Below are 21,766 nucleotides of genomic sequence, written 5' to 3'. Positions count from 1 at the left end.
CCAACTGTCTCTGATTTTGGCAAGAGGGATACAAATTTTTTGTTTGTTGTTTTCCATGGCATTTTAATGGTGCTCTCAGATTAGAACCAACAAATCTGCCTTGGAAGAAGTACAGCCAGCATGCTCCTTAGAAACAAGGATGGCAAAACTTAGTCTCACATACTTTGGACACGTTATCCGGATGGATCAGTCCCTGGAGAAGGACGTCATGCTTTGTACAGCAGCAAATCAGTGAAAAAGAAGAAGACCATCAACAAGATGAATTGGCTGCAAGAATGAGCTCGAACATGGCAACAGTTGTGGGAATGGCGCAGGACCAGGCAGTGTTTCATTCTGCTGTATATGGAATCTCTATGACTTGGAACCGAAGGAACAGCACCTACCAACAACAGATTAGGATAGTTTGCTAGGGAAAATAATTATCCTAATTGGTAGTGCCATCTAAAATTTGTAGTCTTTTTACTAACTTACAGCACATATTTATTCTCAGAGGCTTAAGGAGCCAATAACCAAATAAAAATGTTTAACTAAAAATATTCAAACAAAACCTCATTTTGTTCGATTTGGTTTAAATGTTTTACCAAGTGAGGTTTTATTTGAATATTTTCCTCCCTAATTACTGACACCAATAAAAATAGGTACTTTGAGTATAATCTTGACTTTAAAACTTCGTTTTCCTTTTAAACTACTTTTTACAAGTTTGTGCAACAAAGAGAAGGAGTTGATCACATATGTCAGACTTGTGATGAGTTGAGAAAGAAACTAGCAGGTTGTATTTGCAAAAATAATAGACACCTGTCTTTAAAAATAAATGACCACAGTTGATATGTTTAGAATACATTTATCCCACTTATTTGTATGTAATGTGGTGGAGATTTAATTGCTATGGACTTCAGGGGCTTAGGGTATGATGATGTACTCCCCTGTGATTTCATCATATTGCTGATAGTAATTGTCAAACTTAGTTCAGGCAGGTTTTGGTTAGGATGTATTTCCATGCCATAAAAAAAAAAAAAAAAATAGCAGTCTTATAATTAAGAAAATACTGTCCTAAAAAATAACATAAATTAGTGACAATAAAGAATTAATTAATAGTTTTCTGTCTAAATTAAATTCCAGCAGAGATTTAGCCCTTTCCCTGAAGCATTTTCCAAAAAGCCAGTGCCAACGAGGCAATTCCAACTCATAGAGAACCTATAGGACAGAGTAGAACTGCCCCATAGAGTTTCCAAGGAGTGCCTGGTGGCTTCGAACTGCCGACCCTTTGGTTAGCAGCCGTAGCATTTATGAATCCATTAATACATGAATATAGTCTTGTCACTTTGTCATTTGTAGTCATCTTGAGGTACAAGGTAAAGAAATGATTATTTGAGATTTTACACCTTCTTGAGTCATGGAGGCATAGGTGGGTGTTAGGTGAGGTACAAGATGTGGGTGGTGGGGTCACCAGATAGCTCTGTATTTTCAGGGGAGTGTTAATTTGCAGAAGCAGCCATGTTGGTCTGGTTTCATTTTCCTCTTTTAATCCATGAATCTGTCTCAATAAGGGGATGACAGAAAACAAAGTCATAGAGATACTTCAACCTATAACATCTCCCCCTAACATAAAATCTAGTGAAAACTAAAATATCATTGACTTGCTTTGTGGAGGGGATTTTCTTGCTTTATGTGAACTTCTAGTAAAGATCCTCAGAATCTGGTATTTTATGCTATTGTCTCAAATCAATCTATAGGTTAGCAATATATTTTTAACATGTAAACTTTTAGAAATCAAATGACAAGCAATTTATTTATTTGAGTTTTAAAGACTAGTGTAACCAAAGAATATTAATTCCTAATTACAAATTTCAAATACTTTATGGGTCATTACTTAAAGGCCTCCTTTGTTACTTCAGCTCATTCTCAGTTCAGAAAAAGAATGGACGTGATGGGCTATGATTTGGTCAGGGTTCACCTCAGTGGCAAACGACCAATGGAGAGAATTTTTTTTTTAATTTAGTTTTTCCTCAGATCTCCAAAGTCTCGGGATTCTAAAATGTTTCAAACAAAGGTATCGGAACAAAGATTGTTCATTTAGAGTCTTCTCTTAGTTTGGAAACCATGGTGGTGTAATGGTTAAGAGCTATGGCTGCTAACCAAGGGTCAGCAGTTCCAATCCACCAGGCGCTCCTTGGAAATCGGTATGGGGCAGTTTTACTCTGCCCTGTATATTTTATATTTTTTTATAGGGTCACTATGAGTCAGAATCAACTCATCGGCAACAGGTTTTTTTTTTGGTTTCTCTTAATTTATTATTAGAAGACTTCAAGTGTTTCTAAGTCAAAATAGAATCATTTTCCTTTTTTTTTTTTTTTTTAATGTTCTGCATACTAGGTCTTTGTTAGTAAATAACCAACAATACCTACCTTTCCTTAGAACAAGCCTTTTACCTATCAACTTGGAAAAATCTAAAGAATCAATACGAGATTTTTACAGTACATGTTGCTGCACAAAAACAACAGGGTTATTAACCTTAGAAGAATCCCAGATGGAGTCGGCGGGATGGAGGTTTATGACCTCAGGGAAAGCTCAACACTTCAAAGTAACTACTCTCCATTCACCGTAATCAGTCTAGAAAGGGAGAAAGGATTTCGAGGTTTAAGCAAAATGCTTGTCAGGGATCGTTGCATTTGCCTTTAAACTGCCTGTCACCATTTTGCCATGCTTAATTTTCTATTGTTAAGCCTCCATTTTTGGATAATTTGGTTTTAAAATTATATTTACATTTTTAACATCCCTTAACGAGCTTATTTCATCGGTAGCATAAACCTAATTACGAGTCACACCAGGGGCGCTTTTGCTGTGGAGAGGTCTTCCAGTTTACACCGGATCAAAGATTGCTGGGCTGAAGCAATCTGCTGATCTGCTTCTTTGCCTATTCAACTATTTTAGTCAAAAGATTGTTTTACTACTTAGAATCTTAAAAGGTCTCTGCAGGTGACATTGACATTTCATCTCACAGAAAATATACTTATTTTTTTTCAAAACCCAGAGTATGTAGAGAGTATATATGTTATTGTTCTTTGTCTTTGCCTCACACTTCGCCCTCCATAGCCAGTCAGCAAGTGTTCATGTGACAGACAATTTAATTGTGCTTCTGGTGAAATTAGTCATTCTCAGTAATTAGGATAATCGGTGGATTTACATGAGGAATCTAGTTATTTTTAAAGATCACTTTATCGTGGTCCTCTTAAATTTAAATGTGTCTTATTTTATTTTTTATTTCTTGCTTTTGCCAGTTCTTTGTTTCACAGTATTTTTGCCTCAAATATCACCATGCTTTAACAAAATATGTCAAAGTATCTGTTTGTCTCATTACGGGACCTGAATTTTTAAAAAGTCTCATTCAAAAGAATCTTACAGGATAAGCTGTATGGTGCTCCATTTATCTACCTTTGTTAGATGAATGATTAAGTCAGCCTTATTTGTAGAAGAACGTTTGGTCCTAAGAAGCCTAAATATTCCAGGACAGATGTTTATTACCTTCAACGTCTCTCCTCTGGGGAGAAATGTGTTTCTTCTTTCGGACATTAACATTTAGGTTGATTTCTGCATTATTTTATTTTCTCTTATTTTTATTTGTAAACAGAATAGATTTCTTACATTCTACTGATTTAGAAGCATGCCACTCGTACTGATTTGGACTTGTAGTGGCTGGATTTTGCAGTCATAAAACCTCCATTAATAATTGGAACGTGGAATGTAGGAAGTATGAATCAAGAAAAATTGGCAGTTGTCAAAAATGAAATGGAACACTTGAAGACTGTTATCCTAGGCATGAGTGAGCTAAAACATACTGGTATTGGCCATTTTGAATTGGACAATCATGTGGTCTACTATACCTGGAATAAGAAATTGAAGAGGAATGACATAGCATTCATTGTCAAAAAAAACATTTCAAAATCTGTCCTAAAATACAATGCCGTCAGTATAACGATAGTTGAATAGCAGTGGTGAGAACAAGCGTCCTTGTCTATTCCTTATCTCAAGGAAAATACTCTCAGGGCTTCTCCACTGAGTGGGATGTTAGCTGTGGGTTTTTCAAAAATGCCCTTTATCATTGAGGAATTGCCCTTCTATTCCTAGCTTGTGAGTATTTCTTATTGTGTGCATTTTTTTTGTTTGTTTTTCTCTCATGGTTAGTGATGTTGAGTGTCTTTTAAGGTACTAATTAGGCATTTGTATACCTTATTTGGAGAAACGTCTATTCAAATTCTTGGCCCATTTTTTAATTTCATTGTCTTTTTAATTGTTAACTTGTAAGAGTTTGTTAAGTATTCTAAATACTAGTCCCAAGGCAAATATATGATTAGCAAATATTTTCTCCCATTCTGAGGGTTGTCTTTTCACTTTCTTAATGTTCTTTGACGCACCAAAGCTTTTAATTTTTTTTTTTTTAATTAGGGTTATTTTATTGTACTGAGAATTTTTAAGTTCAGTGGATCAGTCAGTTTGACCAGATTAAAGACCAGGTTTTACTATTTGTTTTAATAATTTATTTTATTATTTGTTGTTGTTGTTGAAAATATACACAGCAAAACATATACCAATTCAATAATTCCTACGTGTACAATTTAGTGACATTGATTACATTCGTCAAGTTGTGCAGCCGTTCTCACCCTTCTTTATTGAATTGTTTTCCTTCATTAACATAAAGTCACTGCACCCTAAGCTTCCTATCTAACTCACCAAGCCGCTGCTGTCAATATGATCCCATACAGATAGGAGCTTGAAGACATGCCTAGTGAAATAAGGCAATCACAAAAGGACAAATATTGTATGACCTCACTTATATAAAAAGATAAGAACAAGCAGAAGTATAGAGACCAAAGTTTACTAAGTGGTTACCAGGTATGGGGAGGAGGGGGAAAGGGAGTTATTACTTATGAAGCACTGAATTTCTGTTTATGATGGTGGAAAATTCACGCTGATTAAGGCTAATGGTTGCATAGTGGATTAACGTAATTGATGTCGATAAGTTGTATGTCTGTAAAAAGCTGAATTGGGAAATGTTATGTAATAGATATATTCACAACAACAAGAAAGATCAGCTGTTAATGCTGCTTATGTACAACCAAACACCTCGTGAGATTTGGCTTCTTCATTTGGAGGTTTAAGGTCATGGTTTCATGGGACATCCCAGTTAACTGGCCTGATACTGTTTTTAGTGCTTCTGTTCTACCTCCTAGTTCACTGTTTAGTACATGGGGTCTTTAAAGCTTGCAAGCTGCCATCCAATGTACACCAACTGGTCTCTATTCACCTGGAGCAACAGAGAAAGAAGAAGAGTCAGGAATAGGAGGAGGAAAGGGAATGCTTGGCTAATTCCTTCTATGAAAAATTGCCTCCTTTGCCATGAGGTCAGAACTGAATGGTGCCTGGCTACCACCAAAGGACGTTTTGGTTAAAGAGTCTATAGAAGAATCCTGATCAAAAGGAGTTAAAAAGGGAAAATATAATTTTAAATTCTCATGGAATCCAGACTTTCTGGAGCCATTGAGGCTGCATGAACTCCCAAAACTATTGCCATAGAAAAATATTTAAACTTTAAACCAAAAATATCCTCTGAAGTCTTCTTCAAACCTTGAGCATTGTGCTGTTTTAAGGAACTATCTATATGGGGTCAAAAGTTTTTTAATTTTAATGAAGACCAATTTATCTATGTTTTCTTCTGTTGTGCATATTTTTTTGATGTCTTATCTAAAAAACTGTTGTCTAAACCAGGATCATACAGAATTGTGTCTTTGTTTTCTTGTAAGAATTCTGGTTTTACCAATTACATTTAGATCTTGGTCCCAATTTGAGTTAATTTTTGTATATAGTATAAGATAGAGGCCAACTTGATTCTTTTGCTTGTGAATATCCAGTTGTTCCAGCAAGATTTGTTGAAAAGACTATTTGTCCCTTTGAAATATCTTCACTTCTTTGTTGAAGATTAATTAGCAATAAACATAAGGGATTATTTCTGGACTGTCACTTCTATTCGTTGATCTGTATGACTATCTTTGTGCCAGAATGAAAGAGTCTTGATTACCGTAGCTTTGTAGTAAGTTTTGCAGTTGTGTGAGTCTTCAAACCTTATTCTTTGTCAAGATTGCTTTTGCTATTTTAGGCCACTTGTATTTCAATATAAATTTTAAGATTAGCTTGCCTATTTCTACAAAAAATCCAGCTGAAATTTTGATAGGGATTGCATTGAATATGTAGGTTGATTTGGGGAGTATTGCCATCTTAACAAATAAAAAGTCTGCCAGTCCACGAACAGAGGATGTCTTTATATTTGTTTTAGTCTTCTTTAAGTTCTTTCAGCAATGTTTTGTAGCTTTCAGTGTATAAATCTGGTGCTTCTTTTTAAAAATGAATTCTTAAGTATTTTACTTGACGTAGGCAAATAAGCAATTTCAGCATCGCATTTTTTGGGTTGAAGCATCTCAGTTGGTATTCTGTCAGTTCCTGGAACCCTGCTTTTCACCAGTACCTTCAGGGCAGCTTGAATGTCTTCCTCTAATACAAGGTTCTTGCTCATATGCTTCCACCAGAAATGGTTGAATGTCAACAAATCATTTTTTGTACGGTAATGCAGTTTAAAAATTGCTCCTGGAGAGAAAGTCAGAGTCAGATTGAATGTGGAACTCACATTGTATGTTTCCCTTCTCTCAGGGATCATAGCAATGCATCGTCTGTTGTCCAACACCTGCTTTATATATTGCTTTCTATATTTTGTACCATTTTATAGTTTTTACCACATGAGGGTAACTCTGATACTCTGTTATGGTGTGAGCCCCAAATATCTGAAATTTAGGTTTTTAGTTTATCCCGTAAAAATTATAGTTGTTTTTTTTTTTTTTAACTGTTCATATCAAACTAAGTTTTTTGTAAAGATTGCATTTACTCTAGAGGCTAACTTGGAGAGACGTGACATATTTAGAACTTCCCATCAATTAACATGATTTATTGGGTTTTCTTTAAGGTCTTTCAATCATGTTTCGATATTTAATCTATTACATTTTAAACTTCTTTTGGTGGATTTATTCCAAAGTACATTACTTTTGCTGTTGTTATTTTTGTTTTGTAAACAGTATTATTTTTTAATTTGCTATTTGTACATAGAAATGTAACTGATCTTAACCATGTGGTTAAGCTCTTTCATTAATTATAAAAATTGTATATTGCTCTTAACCATGTTGCCAAGCTCTCTTATTAATTATAGTAATTTATCTCTAAAGTATTTTGTGTTTGTTTACAATTATATCATCTGCTGCTAATACCAGTTTTTTTCTTTTTTCTAATCCTTATACTTTTTGCTTATGTATTTACTACATCTAACTGCACATTTTTTAATATAAGTAATGGACCTAGTTGTGTTGATATTAATATTTGCTAAAAATAAAAAAAAAAATTTTTTTTTTTTAGTTTTATGACAGCAGTCTTGGATTTTTGTCTTGACTTACAGCTAAATACTACAGGTTTGAGCTCTGATTTGTTCTTTATTTTAATTTCTAGGGTTCCCTTACTTCCTTCAAGTACAGTAATACATTCATAAGTATGTTTTCTCTAGTGTTTAGATGTTTTAGAGCTAGATATCAAACTTTCCAGGCAACTGACCTACAATGCCTTCAGCAGTAGATAGAGGTCTATGAAAATAATTTTGATGGGAAGAATTCTTTTTCACAATAATCTTTTCTAACAAAATTATCTCTCTTTCAGGAATTGGTGTGCTTATGTACATACCAGGCTATCTCCCACAGTGATATTGGACAACCAGGTCACTTATGTTCCAGGTGGGAGAGGATCATGTGGATGGACCAGAGGATTCTGTCCTCAGAGGTAATGTTTCTTGGGCAGATATAGAGGCAGTCATTCATCCCAGATACGTATGTGTGGCAAGGTCAGAGGAGGGTCATCACATTGGAACAAGGTCTGTAACTCAGAGCAAGTTAAAATGCAGATACTGATAATACTTGCTTCATATGGTTGCTTTTAGGATCATTTGGGAAAATCAGTTATGTTCTTAGTGTAGTGCCTAGTACACTGTGAGTCTTCAGTAATTGAGAACTCTCATGCTTGTTCCTATTTTTACTATTACTTTTATTCCATGATCTGATGAACAACCCTGTTCTTTCATTACTTATTCAATTCATACAGAGTTTTGAAGATTTATTGACAATTTCCCTTTTATACTAGGTCAAAGATGAGTCCATAACTTGGCTTATATCTTAAAATTCCTTGAAAGCCACTAATTGTAGTTATGCATGGAAAAGCATCTAAGCGAGGTCTTTCTTCTTGTTTCTATTCTAATAACCCATATTATTTACTTTTTTCATTTTTAAAAACCTATGTAATGTGGGGCTGAGTAATTGATAAATTTTCTGAATTCATACATAGTAGCTCAGCTGGGGGTGTTTCATAACAGCCTATAATAAAAACTGAAATAGTTATTCAGGCCATGATGGTTAATGTTATGCAAATTGTCATACAGATAACTCAGGCAATGAATGTGACACATGGGCAATCTGGAACAGTGCACAGTAAGGGTACATAAAATCAAGGTGCTTCTTAGTCCCTTGAGGAACAGCTAAGGTTCATGGTGCAGAAAGCTAAATACATCCTAGGGATTTGAAAGACCTAAGCTCCAGTTCTGCTTTCAGCATTTACTCCTTTTGTGACAATTTCCTCACCAACATGAGATACGAAGAACGCATTGTTAATTCTTTAGTAATGAAAATATTTCCTCAGTAACCCCTATGATACTGCCCTGCTGGGTCCAAGGTGAGCGCTTTCTCTCTTTAAACAAAACAGAAATGTTTATCTTTACACTCATCTCTTTCTACCTTAGCATAGGTAGAAATTTCAATAATTATACAATATCTGTCAATTTTTTTTATTATTATGCCTGAGCAGCATACCCCAGAAACCTAGTTTGCCAAAGCAGGAACATTGACTTCAACAGTAATGTAATTAGCTGCTTGAGCTTACTCCTTGTTGTTATTGTTGTTAACTGCCTTGAAGGTGGCCATAGACTCATGGTGACCCCAAGCACAACAGGCCAAAATGCTGCCTGGTCCTGCACTGTTCCCATATTCAGGTGCAGGTTGGAACACTGTGGTATATAAGACTTTCATTGGCTGATTTTTCAGAACTAGACTGCCATGTCTTTTTTCCTAGTCTGTGTTAGTTTAAAAACTCTGCTGAAACCTGTTCGGCTTCATAGTGACACACAAGCTTTCACTGCCAGATGCGTGGTGGTTGTTCTTGAGGTACATTGATGGGGAATTGAATCCAAGTCTCCTGCCAGGATGGCAAGAATCTTACCACTGAACTACAAACTCTAAAAGTCCCTTTCCAAACTGCCTTGCTCTCTACTTGGCTTCTGTTGCTGGACTGGAGATGGTAATTCACTAGACAGAGTAATTTATTGAATATAATTTACTGAAAAAAAAAAGTAGGAAAATGATTAGCTTATTCTCAGGATGGAAAGAATCTCACCATTTATTTTACAACTGAGGAAAAAACTCAGAACTATTGAGTTACTGTTGCTTTATAGCAGGAACTAAAGCCCAAGTCTCCTGATGCCCTGCCTGTTTTAATATTTATCTTCCACACGCTCAGGGTTTATCCATGAAATTGACTACTGTTGTATCCACGTAGTTGTATGTGACAGTTCTAGGATAATAACATGGGAGGCTATGTATGGGCCCACACAGCTTAGGTTTACTATTCCACATCTACCACTTTTAGCTTTGGAAATTTGGCTAAGTTATTTGATCTATCTATACCTCAGTTTCCTCATCAGCAAATAAGGATAATACTAATGTCTTCCTCATAGAATTGATATGAGGATTAAGCAAGAAAATATGTTCCAATTTCATAGGCCCATTTGATAAATATTAGCTAAATATTGAAGTCATGGGGGTGAGAATAGTATGGTCAAAATTATAGTTATGATTTACATTTACATACATAAAGCCTATGATTTAGTACCATTTGTATTGACTGTGAGGGGAACCCTGGTGGCGTAGTGGTTAAGTGCTATGGCTGCTAGCCAAAAGGTCAGCAGTTCAAATCTGTCAGGCGTTCCTTGGAAACTCTATGGGGCAGTTCTACTCTGTCCTATAGGGTCGCTATGAGTCGGCATTAACTCAACAGCACTGGGTTTTTTTTTTTTGTTTGTATTGATTGTTGTGTTGAAATGTTATAATTTCCTCATTTTTCTCCCTTGATTTTTTTCTCATAAATAATATCTTCTCATTTTAAATTTCTCTGTCTTACTTTCTCTCCCTCTCTCTTTCTGAAAGAGAAATGCTATATAACAGAAATAGTAGATATTATCATTTTAAAACTTGGGAAATGAGAAAAAGCAGATTGAAAATGTTAGTCATTATAATTTTAATACCAAAAAAAAAAAAAAAAAACCCGTTGCTGTCAAGTGAATTCCAACTCACAGCGACCCTATAGGACAGAGTAGAACTGTCCCATAGGGTTTCCAAGGAGTGGCTAGTGGATTTGAACTGCCAACTTTTTGGTTAGCAGCCTGAGCCCTTAACCACTGTGCCACCAGTTGTTTGATGTTTATCTGGAGGGGAAATACGTATTTTTAACTAAAATGATACAGAAAATAATGGGAATAGAAATAGAAATAGTTGTTTAAAAATAAAATTAAATAGGTTTTAACATTAGTTTAACAAAAGGCATTATCAAGGGAAAAGCTATACTGTCTTTAGAAAATGAAATGACAGTTATCGTTTTAAAATACTAGATAGTATAATGACTAATGTTTTTTGTAATATATTTAAAAAATCTATGTTTTTCAGTAATATTGAGATGAAGTTTATGATAATATAATAATTATAGCTAACACTGTGCTTATTATATTTTAGGCATTTTTCAAATTACTTTACATTTATTACCCTAACTGATAATTCAATATAAAACAAATAATCTATTTTCCCTCAATTATCCTTCTCTCTAGATCTCAGGAAATATCAAGTCCTGTCTATAAATTGGAACATAAAATCGTTACTTCATTGACTTGGAAGTGCTGTCCTGGATTCAGTGGACCAAAATGTCAGCTAAAAGGTATACAAGTATTAGTTTTATAATAACAATTAGAAGCACAAAAATCGTGAAAAATAAGCAACTGATTCCAATGCAAAAAAGAATTGCATTTTCTCTTTTGAACTAAGGCGAATTCAAATGTAGTCAAACTATTGGGACTGTCAGTGTTTTAGAGTGCCCTAGTTAGGTAAAAAAAAAAAAAAAGAAGTAGCAACTACAAAACAAACAAACAAAAAATATTGCTTTGGAGTTTATTCCAACACCTCATGGCAACCCCATGTGTTACAAAGTAGAAGTACTTCATGGAGTTTTCTTAACTGTAATATTTATGGAAGAAGAGCTCCAGACCTTTCTTCTGCAGTCCCACTGGGTGAGTTTGAACTACTAACCTTTAGGTAAGTGGTAGAGCACAAACCATTTGTGCCACCTAGGGAGCCATGATAGAAGCTCTAACCACCAATGCAGACTGCCACATCTTTCTCCCGCAGAGCCACTGGTGGTTTCGAATTGCCGAACTTTCAGTTAGCAGTTGATCACTGTAACCACTGTGCCCCCAGGGCTCCCATAGCAGCTATAACCTTTTGCCATTGAGTTGATTCTAACTCATAGCTGCCCTATAGGGCAGAGTAGAAGTGCCCCATAGGATTTCCAAGGATTGACTAGTGGATTCCAACTGCCGACATTTTGGCTAGCAGCTGAACTCTTAACCACTCTCGCACCATCTCATAAGCTATCTTTTAACTTCTCCCTCCATTTTTACATTGGTTTTATATGAGTAATTGGAGATCTAACTAAATATCTTAGTTGTTCTTAACTATATATTATACAAGCGTGTAACAAATACTAAGTAAAAAAAAAAAAAAATACAAGCATGTAACAAATACTAAGTACACACTTTTAAATCAGTTATTACAATTGGTCTTTATATTAAAATAAGACAACTCCCTAGTTTTATTCTAATTTAATTATTTGAAATAAATATTTTACTTATGCATGAAATTAAATTCTAAAGAATATACAAAATATGCCATGAATAATTATGTTTTTTTTTTTTTTTAATCCTAATGGAGCCATTTTTTTCAACTGAGATTTTAAGAATTTTCTGATGGCAAAGCTCATCAAACACATGGTAACCTGCTGTGGCCTAACATCTATGCCACTAATATTTTGCTTTTGGCTTTAAAAAAATTTCCTTTGAAAAATAAGATATGGCACCAGCATACATATTTTAAATGAATGAGTATTACAAGAAAGGCTATTAGTGGTAGTAGGGAATTCAATCAACAGTGTAAGAGACTGTGATTAAAAATTAATGTAAGTGTGGAGAAGCCATTATGATTCATATTAAGAAAAAGAAAGTCATAACACAAAAGCCCTAGGAACCTTTTAGTTAGGGGTATTATGTATGGGTTTGGTAACCCATACAATGAGCATCAGTAGCCAGATTTTTCTGTGATGCTGTTTTTTCTGGGTTTGGCCTGGATTTCAGAGATGGTATAAAATTCTGATACATTTTTAGAGCATAGCATGAATATGTGCTGCATTTACAATCAGGAAAAATAAATTTTTAGAGAATACATCATCTATATTGAAAACATTTGTAAATGAGGGATTTTAGCATATTCTAAAAAGATCAAAACATGGCCTTCAAAGAAGTTCTGATTTCCATGAGGTTGCATAGATGTACTCACAATGGCAAAACATGTTATTATTTCTAGCTTGTACTTGGCTGATGGTTAAAAATTCTGGTCAGATACAAATTTATATTTCTAAGATTTAAGATTAGTTTTTATGTCTATGTTCTTGTATGAAGGAGCATATCTTAGAATATTAATTCTATCATCATTTCTTGAGGATTCGGTGTTTGTTTGCAAAGTGCCTTTCGAGAGATTTAGGATGTCCATACACCCCCTACTGCACACAGGAACTAAATCTGTAGGTATGTGGCAGGGAACAAAGCCTGTATGTCAAAGACCATCAGGGACTTCAGCTGAAGAGGACTGCCGTTGCTCCACGTTTTGTTCTTTTATCCTTGCTTACCCATTATTACGGAAACCCTAGTGGCATAGTGGTTAAGTGCTATGGCTGCTAACCAAAAGGTCGGCAGCTCGAATCCATCAGGCGCTCCTTGGAAACTCTATGAGGCAGTTCTATTCTGTCCTATAGGGTCACTATGAGTTAAAATCAACTCGACTGCAATGGGTTTGGTTTTTGGTACTCATTATTAACCACGTTGGGGTTAACCGCCATCCAAGGGGAAAATAGGCAGAAGTCCACCCCTGTTATCTAACACACAAGAAACAAAGACTAGTAGACAGTTTCTAATATCTGCTATGTACTGTCGTTTCCTTTTTTGAATGTGCTATATGAAATATTTAAGTTGAATTCAAATAGTTAACTTTGGTTGTTTAATGACACCTTGAGTTCTAATTGGAAGCAACCTGTGGACATCTTAATACTTGATTAACAAATCATTGTCTTGAATCTCCGTTAACTGACCTTCTGACAATCTAGTATAATTTAGGTCTCTGCTGATTAAGATGTTGTGAACAGATCTCCTTTCTCCTGAAACCTACAGAGATGATAATTTTCTCATGCAGATAGATCAGCCTTTTGTGTCATGTTCTTATACAATCAAATTTAATATAATTGTGATTCCAAAGGAACCTCTTCTTGCTCCCTGCAATACTCTGACCATCCTACTGTTCACTTTTATTGCAGTATATAGAAGTCATTGAATTTTTTATTAGTGACAACTGATGTACTTGTAGTATCAGGTACTACTGTGTCCCTTTGTCCCTTGCACTATTCTTCATTTCTCATCTATCTTGGGATCTTTGACACATTTTTCTCTTCTGATATCTACCCAATTTAATGCCAAACCCACTGCTTCAGTTTTTTTTTTTAACAGATTTTATGTATCTACCAACAATCGTTTATTCTTATACTGGAGTGAAAATTGTCAGGTTTCTTTTGACAGCAGTGTACATGCCGTATTGTATGACAAGTTGCCCCATGTCTGTCTGGCAAGAATAGTCAGCTTCACTGATTTATTCTTTAAACCTCTTCAAAGCCCTCAGTAGACTGAAGTAGCCTGGTTATATAATTACTGTCATATGACAATTACTTCAGTGCTAGTACCTTGCAATATCAGATTATTTAATTCGTAGAAAATTGGCAACATACTGCATAAATTTGGCAAATATCAGCTCCCCCAACAAGCTTCCTCAATTTACATTATGAATCCTGTAATATAAAAATAAGGCTTCCCCTTTAATTCGGATCACAATAGAAAGATTTTTTTAATTATAATTAGCCTGGTAAGATATATGTAACAACACATTTGCCCTTTCTTCATTTTTTACATTTACAATTAAGTGACATCACTTATGTTCATCATATCGTGCAACCATCACCGCTGTTCCCAATTTTTTTCAAACAAAAACTCATTGCCTCCTGAGCAATGACTCCCCTTCCCCCGCCAACCCCTGTTGATGTGTTGTTGTTAGGTGCTGTCCAGTCAGTTCTGACTTATAGTGAACCTACGTACAACAGAACGAAATACTGCCTGGCCTTGTGCCATCCTCACTATCATTGCTATGTTTGAGCCCATCGTTGGAGGCACTGTGTCAATCCATCTCGTTGATGGTCATCTTCTTTTTTGCTGACCTTCTACCTTACCAAGCATGATGTCCTCCTCCAGGGACTGGTTCCTCCTGATAACGTGTCCAAAGAATGTGAGATGAAGTCTCTCGAACTTTGCTTCCAAGATGCACTTTCGTTACGCTTCTTCCAAAATAAACTTGTTTGTTCTTTTCGCAGTCCATGGTATATTTAATATTCTTTGCCAGATCCATAATTCAAAGGCATCAATTCTTTTTCTGTCTTCTTTGCTCACTGTCCATCTTTCACATGCATATGAGGCAATTGAAAATATTATGGCTTGGGTCAAGTGCACCTGAGTCTTCAAAATGATATCTTTGCTTTTCAGCACTTTAAAGAAGCCTTTTGCAGCAGATTTGCCCAATGCAATACGTCCCTGGTAACCAATAATAAACCTTGGTCTCTATATATTTGCCAAATTCTCGATATATCATGTTAGTGGAAACAAACAATGTTTGTACTTTGCAACTGACTTATTTCACATTGCGTGTTTTCAAGGTTCATCCCTCTTGTGGAATGTATCAGGGCTTCCTTTCTCTTTATGGTTGAGTAATGTTCGATTGTGTGTATAGATCCCATTTTGTTTATCTGTTCATCTGTTGATGTACATTTAGGTTGTTTCTATTTTTTGGTTATTGTCAATAGTGCTGCAGTGAGCATTAGTGTACGAGTATTTGTTTGCATTTCCGCTTTTAGTTCTTTTGGGTTTATACCTAGGGTTGGGATTGCTAGTCATATGGTAATTCTATATTTAACTTTTTTAATATACAAGAAACATCAATAGATCAGGAATAAAATGAAGTTGCTAGCAACTGTATTCTATTTTACTTCCTTGCTTCCACTTCCTACTCATCTCTTTCTTTTCCTCTTTCTGACTGTATCTCTGTAAATCAACCCTCAACCTCTTAGGCAGAGGTATTGTGACACAAATTTCATTATGCAAATCTTCCTATCATTCCATAATATGCTGTTTATAAATTACTCATCCCCATCATGTGTCCTTTAGCTACAACTCAGAAAACGAAGTGGTGTTAATTACAGTTCTAAAGTATCTTGTTAAAACTATTAAGTATACCAGGAGGAATGTCTTTTAACAAATCTAAATGACGAGTAATGTGCTAGAAAGAGAGGAACACTAACCTCAACATCAAAGTAAGAGTTTTGATGTATTTTACATTTTTAAAAGTATCTTTTTGATGGTCACAGAAAAAATTAGGCAGTCTGAAAGGGACTTAATCTTGTGATGTGTATCCAAGCCATTTTTTATATCAAGAGTAACACATTATTTAAACCTATTTTATAAAATTTGCAATAATGCATTTTTCCAGTAGATGTCTCTAAAGTGTTCTGAAGCAGAACAAGGAAATTGTTTTTTTTTTTTTTATATAATGACACAAAGTACAGAAATTTAAGTTCAAATAGTGTTAGATTAAAGAGAAGGGAAGAAAGACTACTTCACAAACCTGTAAAAAATAATCCAGAGCCAGCGTTAGTCAGATCTTCTATATAGGAAAAAGACATTACATAAAATCTATCATAGATAACGGAGCCCTGGTGGTGCAGTGGTTAAGAGCTATAGCTGCTGACCCGAGGGTCAGCAGTTTGAATCCACCATCTGCTCTTGGAAATCCTATGGGGTGGTTCTTCTCTGTCCTATAGGGTCACTATGAATCAGAACCGGCTCAATGGCAGTGAGTGAATGAGTGATTACAGATAATCTGAATGATGTAAATATGCAGCCATGCACAGTTATTGGAATAAACTGACTTCCAGCATAGGTTATAAATACATGACAAGTCATTAGTCTTACAAATGCTCTGAAATAATTCAATAAATTGTAAGATGAATTATAAAATAATTTATAATTCAGTAATTACATAAACTATAAAATAGCTACTAACATTTTAAATATGAGACTGTTCCAGTAAGGTTATTTTAACATGTTATTCCAAATAATATGAAATGAAAGTTATAACATTTGAAAGAGAGAGAGAGAGGAAAAAAAAAAAAAAAAGACTATGTTCCTTATACTTTTGCTAATCTAGCTCTTCTCAGTAGTGGTTAATGCTTTCTTCTTTGAGAAACAATATTACCTGCCGTAAACATCTTGCTCAATAAAATTATGATACTTTTAGTTAAGAATTAAATGCACTTTAAATCTTTGCTGTATCAAATTGCTTAGGTGAATTGAACTACTAAATCTCAGTAAAGTTTTATATATGTGTAAACATTAACCATGCAAAGATTCACTTGATGTTGCAGGATCCTTTCATTTTCAGTTGGAAATCAGCTTCTTGTAGAGCCACACAGGAGGGTTTTCTGGTTCTAAGGGGGAGAGGGCAAACTTCCTCATTCCTGAGTTACCATTAATGACTTCCTCGGTACATCTCGAAGGCCTGGAAAGGAGAAAATTAAACAACCCCACAAATAAAACCTGTCTGATTAAAAAAAAAAAAAGACCTTAATAAAGAAGCTGTGGCTCTTGACACGTGACAACCTTGCCTCTTTGAGTCCTTCATCCACCAAGGTCGTTGTTTCTATTGCAAGGATGCAGAGAATAAAGAGTAGTTGTGCTGGGAGAAGAGAAAAAAAGAATCCAGTTTTAAAAATATATTGCCTTTAAAATACATCTGAAGTGCGTAAAGATCTTTACAAGTTATTTAACTCCAGTAAATACCGTCTGTCCCTGCATCTATGCAGTCAGGAAAGTTTAGAAAGACGTAAGGGCGGGAAAGGGGGAGGGAACCTGCGCCCTATGGAACAAAGCAAACAAAGGTCTGTGCTTAAGTGAAAGATAAAATAGATTGCCTGGAAAGCCTAGAATCTGTGGCAGTCCTAGTGGTAGAGAATACCTTTGAGAATGCAAAAAGATTGGTAAATGAAAAAAATAAGAGAACATCGATCAACCAGGCTTTTTATCATAGGCGAGTAACTGACTCCACTGTCAGAGATCCAATCAGCACTTCTCCTCCAGTTAAATCCTGTGTAATGAAGTGGGATGAATCCCAATATTGAATTCCACTCTACAAACAGAGCTAGGAAAAGATAACACAAGCTATTGAATTTGTAAAACCGGCCTTTCAAGTTTTTAGCCACCTTGGCAGGGATCCGGTCCAATGGATTTTAGGGAAGAGAGGTCCATGTGACAGCTAGCCCTCAAGGAGCTTTGTAGGATGTTTAATAGTTGTTCCTTTTATTCAGGAGTACAATTATGTCACCTAGCTTCTCAAAAACAATTAACGTGAAAATAACTATAGCTAAGAAGAAATGGGAAGTTTTGAACAGACGCACACATATACAATCACATGTGGGTTTTTCTCATTCAGCCCTGTATTTTTCTGATTTTACTTTCTTCCAATCAGTCTTTTCAAAACAACAAAAATGTGAAATAATTTTAAATTTTCTCATTTCATATATATTATGTTTCCACATGGTAAGGAGTGGACCACCAAAGATCAGATTGTGCAAAAAAACTAAACTCTTCATTAGACTCTTGTAATATTCTTTACGTCTTTCAATTTGTCTTTTTTCTCCCTTCTGACAGCTCTATTCATTTTTTTCTCTGTCTCACGCATCACCAATTTTAAAGTTTTTCTTTTACTCTTACTTTCTGTTTCTAATTTGCTGATTTTCTGTAACATGTCACTTTCTATTCTCTTGCTTATAACAGTTGACTTTTTTCCAGATGACGTGAATGATATTTACCTCAGATTCGTTGACCTTTAGGTCAATAGAAAATTGGACTTTAATGCCCTTCATTGGTCCCCTTGCTTGACACTTTCACTCCTGTCCCCGGTTTGGTTTTACTTCTTGTGCATTCAGGATCTTGCCTGGACTGGGTAGCACAGACAGAACTATAACCTGATGACGTGTTCCTACTCAAACAGAATTCTAGATGACCAAAAATTAAAATGCACCCACCTCCACCTTTGTGTGCGTGTGTAATTCCCTGCTTTGTCAGTCTTTCCCAAACAGTAAAGGGTATAAAGTGAAAAATAATGTTATAATTTCCACATTAAATATACAACACGTGATACTTTATATAGAGTGAAGTGAAAGGACTAGAACATAATAATGCAACTTATAATAACACCTCATATTTAAACATTTAACAACTAATTCTGTAACATCAATTAATATATAAATCAATATATAAATCAAAATTTTTAAAAACTAAAAATTTTTACCTAACTTTTTATTTACTTAACTCATGTTATCCACAACATATTATAAAACTATTTGCCAATATAATAAATCATAACACAAATCACTCATCACATCATTTTAATAATTTCTAAACAAGTGTTATGGAAACCCTGGTGGTGGCGTAGGGGTTATGTGCTACAGCTATTATCCAAAAGGTCGGCAATTGGAATCCACCAGGCACTCCTTCAAAACTCTATGGGGCAGTCCTAGTCTGTCCTATGGGGTCGCTATGAATCAGAATTGACTTGATGGCAACGGGTTTAAACAATTATTTATTTCTGAAAATTATTAGTGTGCTCCCTTTTGATGTGAATGCCACTAGTTAAATGATATCCCTGTTAAAGAGATGATTTAATATTAGGAACTACATTTTAAACACTTTCCATCAGATTTAGAACCATTGGGTAATGAGTTCACGATTTCACTTAATATCAGTAATGTTGTTATCCTGTGAAGTTATCTACTAGGCTCTACTAAATTGACAACACTTGCGTTCAAATTTTTCCAGCCCTTACAATACTGTCAACCTTCTTTTTGTATTTAATATATATTTATTATTAAGAAATAATGAAAATTCTTATAGGAATGTCCTATTCATTTAATTCATTGAGCTTTGTAAATGTCATTTGGTCAAATTTTGGACACCAGAAATTAAAGGAACTTAAACATTTATTATATTCTCTTAATTTTGTCATATAATTTTCATTCTCACTTATTAGAAAATATATTCATTTTTTCATATTTTTAATCATTTATTGATTTTTCTTTTGAATTGTGTTTTTTTAATTATCTCCATTTTAACAGGTTATTATACATTTTTTTTTCCTATAAAGCTAAAGAAAAATTGACATTTTTATTAGATTGTCATTTATGGAAACCAGCACTCTTTTTAAAAATCTCATTCCCAAATGTTAAATTTCACAATTTATGTTAAAGTGAATTCAGGGGCTGGCTTGATATAATTTAGAAAACGCTTTTTTTTTTTAACTGTAGCATCACATGCTACCATTGAAGTCCAAATAGTCTCCCAGATTTTATTATGTTAATTTCTAGTGTGTACTTGCTTGCTCTCTCATATATATATATACACACACACATACAGAGAATATACATATATATTATATATATATGTATATTCTCTGTTGTTTAATTGATGTATGGCAGTCCTTTACTTGCTAAAGCATCTATTATTATTTCAGTCAGAGATATTCAAATACAGCAACTTGTAGTCCCTAATTTTATGTAAAATTTGTCTGGAATTCCTTTCTAGTTTTCTTTCTCCCCAGTACTATACTGGAATCATCTGTTTAAAAAATTCAATACACTTTCATGTAGACAATGCTCATGGAAACCTTTTTTCCAAAATATTTACGTATTTGGAAACTATATGAATACTACTGTATTATTAATGTAGTGTTAAAAATTCTTTTCCTTCTAGTGTTTTGACATCAAGAGAAACCATTAATTGCCTCCAAAGTTCTGATTTTTTATATTTTAGATAAATTATGAGAACATATGAAACACTTTTGTGATGCAGTTGAATTTTCATCATTTTTTTAATTTTATTAAATTGACTTACATCTTCTAAAAATGTATTCTCATTTTATTATATTATATAAAACTAATTATAAAACTGATTTTCAATGATATGTTTATATCATAATTATATTGGTTAAGTCCATAACAGTTTTCATTCTGAAATACTCTCTTATTTTAAAATATATAATAGATAATACTAATAATTCCTAATTTATTTTCTAAATGCTTTTTATTTATATTATTGATGCTTTTTACTAGTATTTTTGATAAAATATTTTTGAAAGTTTTTATTATTTCAAAAGCTTTGCTTCGTTTGAAAGTTTTTATTATAAACACTTATTTTGTGAAACTGATTTTATGTTCTTTAATATTTTCCTCTTGAGGAGTGTAAATTTCTTGATTTGTATCATGAATTCTAAGAGAATGTAAATGCCAATATGATGAAAAATGAATCTAGTAATTTCAGTTTTAAATGATACAGATTTGGAGATTGTTTCCATCATGCATCTATAGATAGATAGATAGATGATAGATAGATAGATAGATAGATAGATAGATAGATAGATAGATAGATAGATAGATAGATAGATGACAGATAGATGGGTGGGTGGGTGGATGGATGGATGGATGGATGGATGGATAGATAGATGATAGAGCGATGATAGATGATAGATAGATGATAGATAGATAGATAGATAGATAGATAGATAGATAGATAGATAGATAGATAGATAGATATAGATATACCCAAACCCAATATATAAAGTAATAACAGTCCACTAGTTTTTTTTTTAATAACTTTTATTAAGCTTCAAGTGAACGTTTACAAATCCAATCAGTCTGTCACATATAAGTTTACATACATCTCACTCCCTACTCCCACTTGCTCTCCCCCTCTTGAGTCAGCCCTTTCAGTCTCTCCTTTCTTGACAATTTTGCCGGCTTCCCTCTCTCTCTGTCCTCCCATCCCCCCTCCAGACAAGAGTTGCCAACACAATCTCAAGTGTCCACCTGATATAATTAGCTCACTCTACATCATCGTCTCTCTCCCACCCGCTGACCAGTCCCTTTCATTTCTGATGAGTTGTCTTCGGGGATGGTTCCTGTCCTGTGTCAACAGAAGGTCTGGAGAGCATGGCCGCCGGGATTCCTCCAGTCTCAGTCAGACCATTAAGTTTGTTTTTTTTATGAGAATTTGGGGTCTGCATCCCACTGATCTCCTGCTCCCTCAGGGGTCCTCTGCTGTGCTCCCTGTCAGGGCAGT

The 21,766-nt window shown here is 34.5% G+C and overlaps 1 protein-coding gene across 1 annotated transcript in view; it reads left to right on the top strand.

The window, feature by feature from the left end:
- Nucleotides 1–21,766, top strand: part of MMRN1 (multimerin 1) — an 81,248-nt gene that overhangs the window by 13,845 nt on the left and 45,637 nt on the right. Inside the window, exons 2-3 of the mRNA XM_003414080.4 lie at nucleotides 7,747–7,866; nucleotides 11,009–11,115. Coding sequence (XP_003414128.2) covers nucleotides 7,747–7,866; nucleotides 11,009–11,115 — 227 coding nt within the window. The remainder of the gene's footprint in view (nucleotides 1–7,746; nucleotides 7,867–11,008; nucleotides 11,116–21,766) is intronic.

The sequence above is a fragment of the Loxodonta africana genome, chromosome 5, assembly GCF_030014295.1.
Source record: "Loxodonta africana isolate mLoxAfr1 chromosome 5, mLoxAfr1.hap2, whole genome shotgun sequence".
In the NCBI taxonomy this organism is placed as follows: domain Eukaryota; kingdom Metazoa; phylum Chordata; class Mammalia; order Proboscidea; family Elephantidae; genus Loxodonta; species Loxodonta africana.
This window is presented reverse-complemented; position numbering and strand designations above follow the sequence as displayed.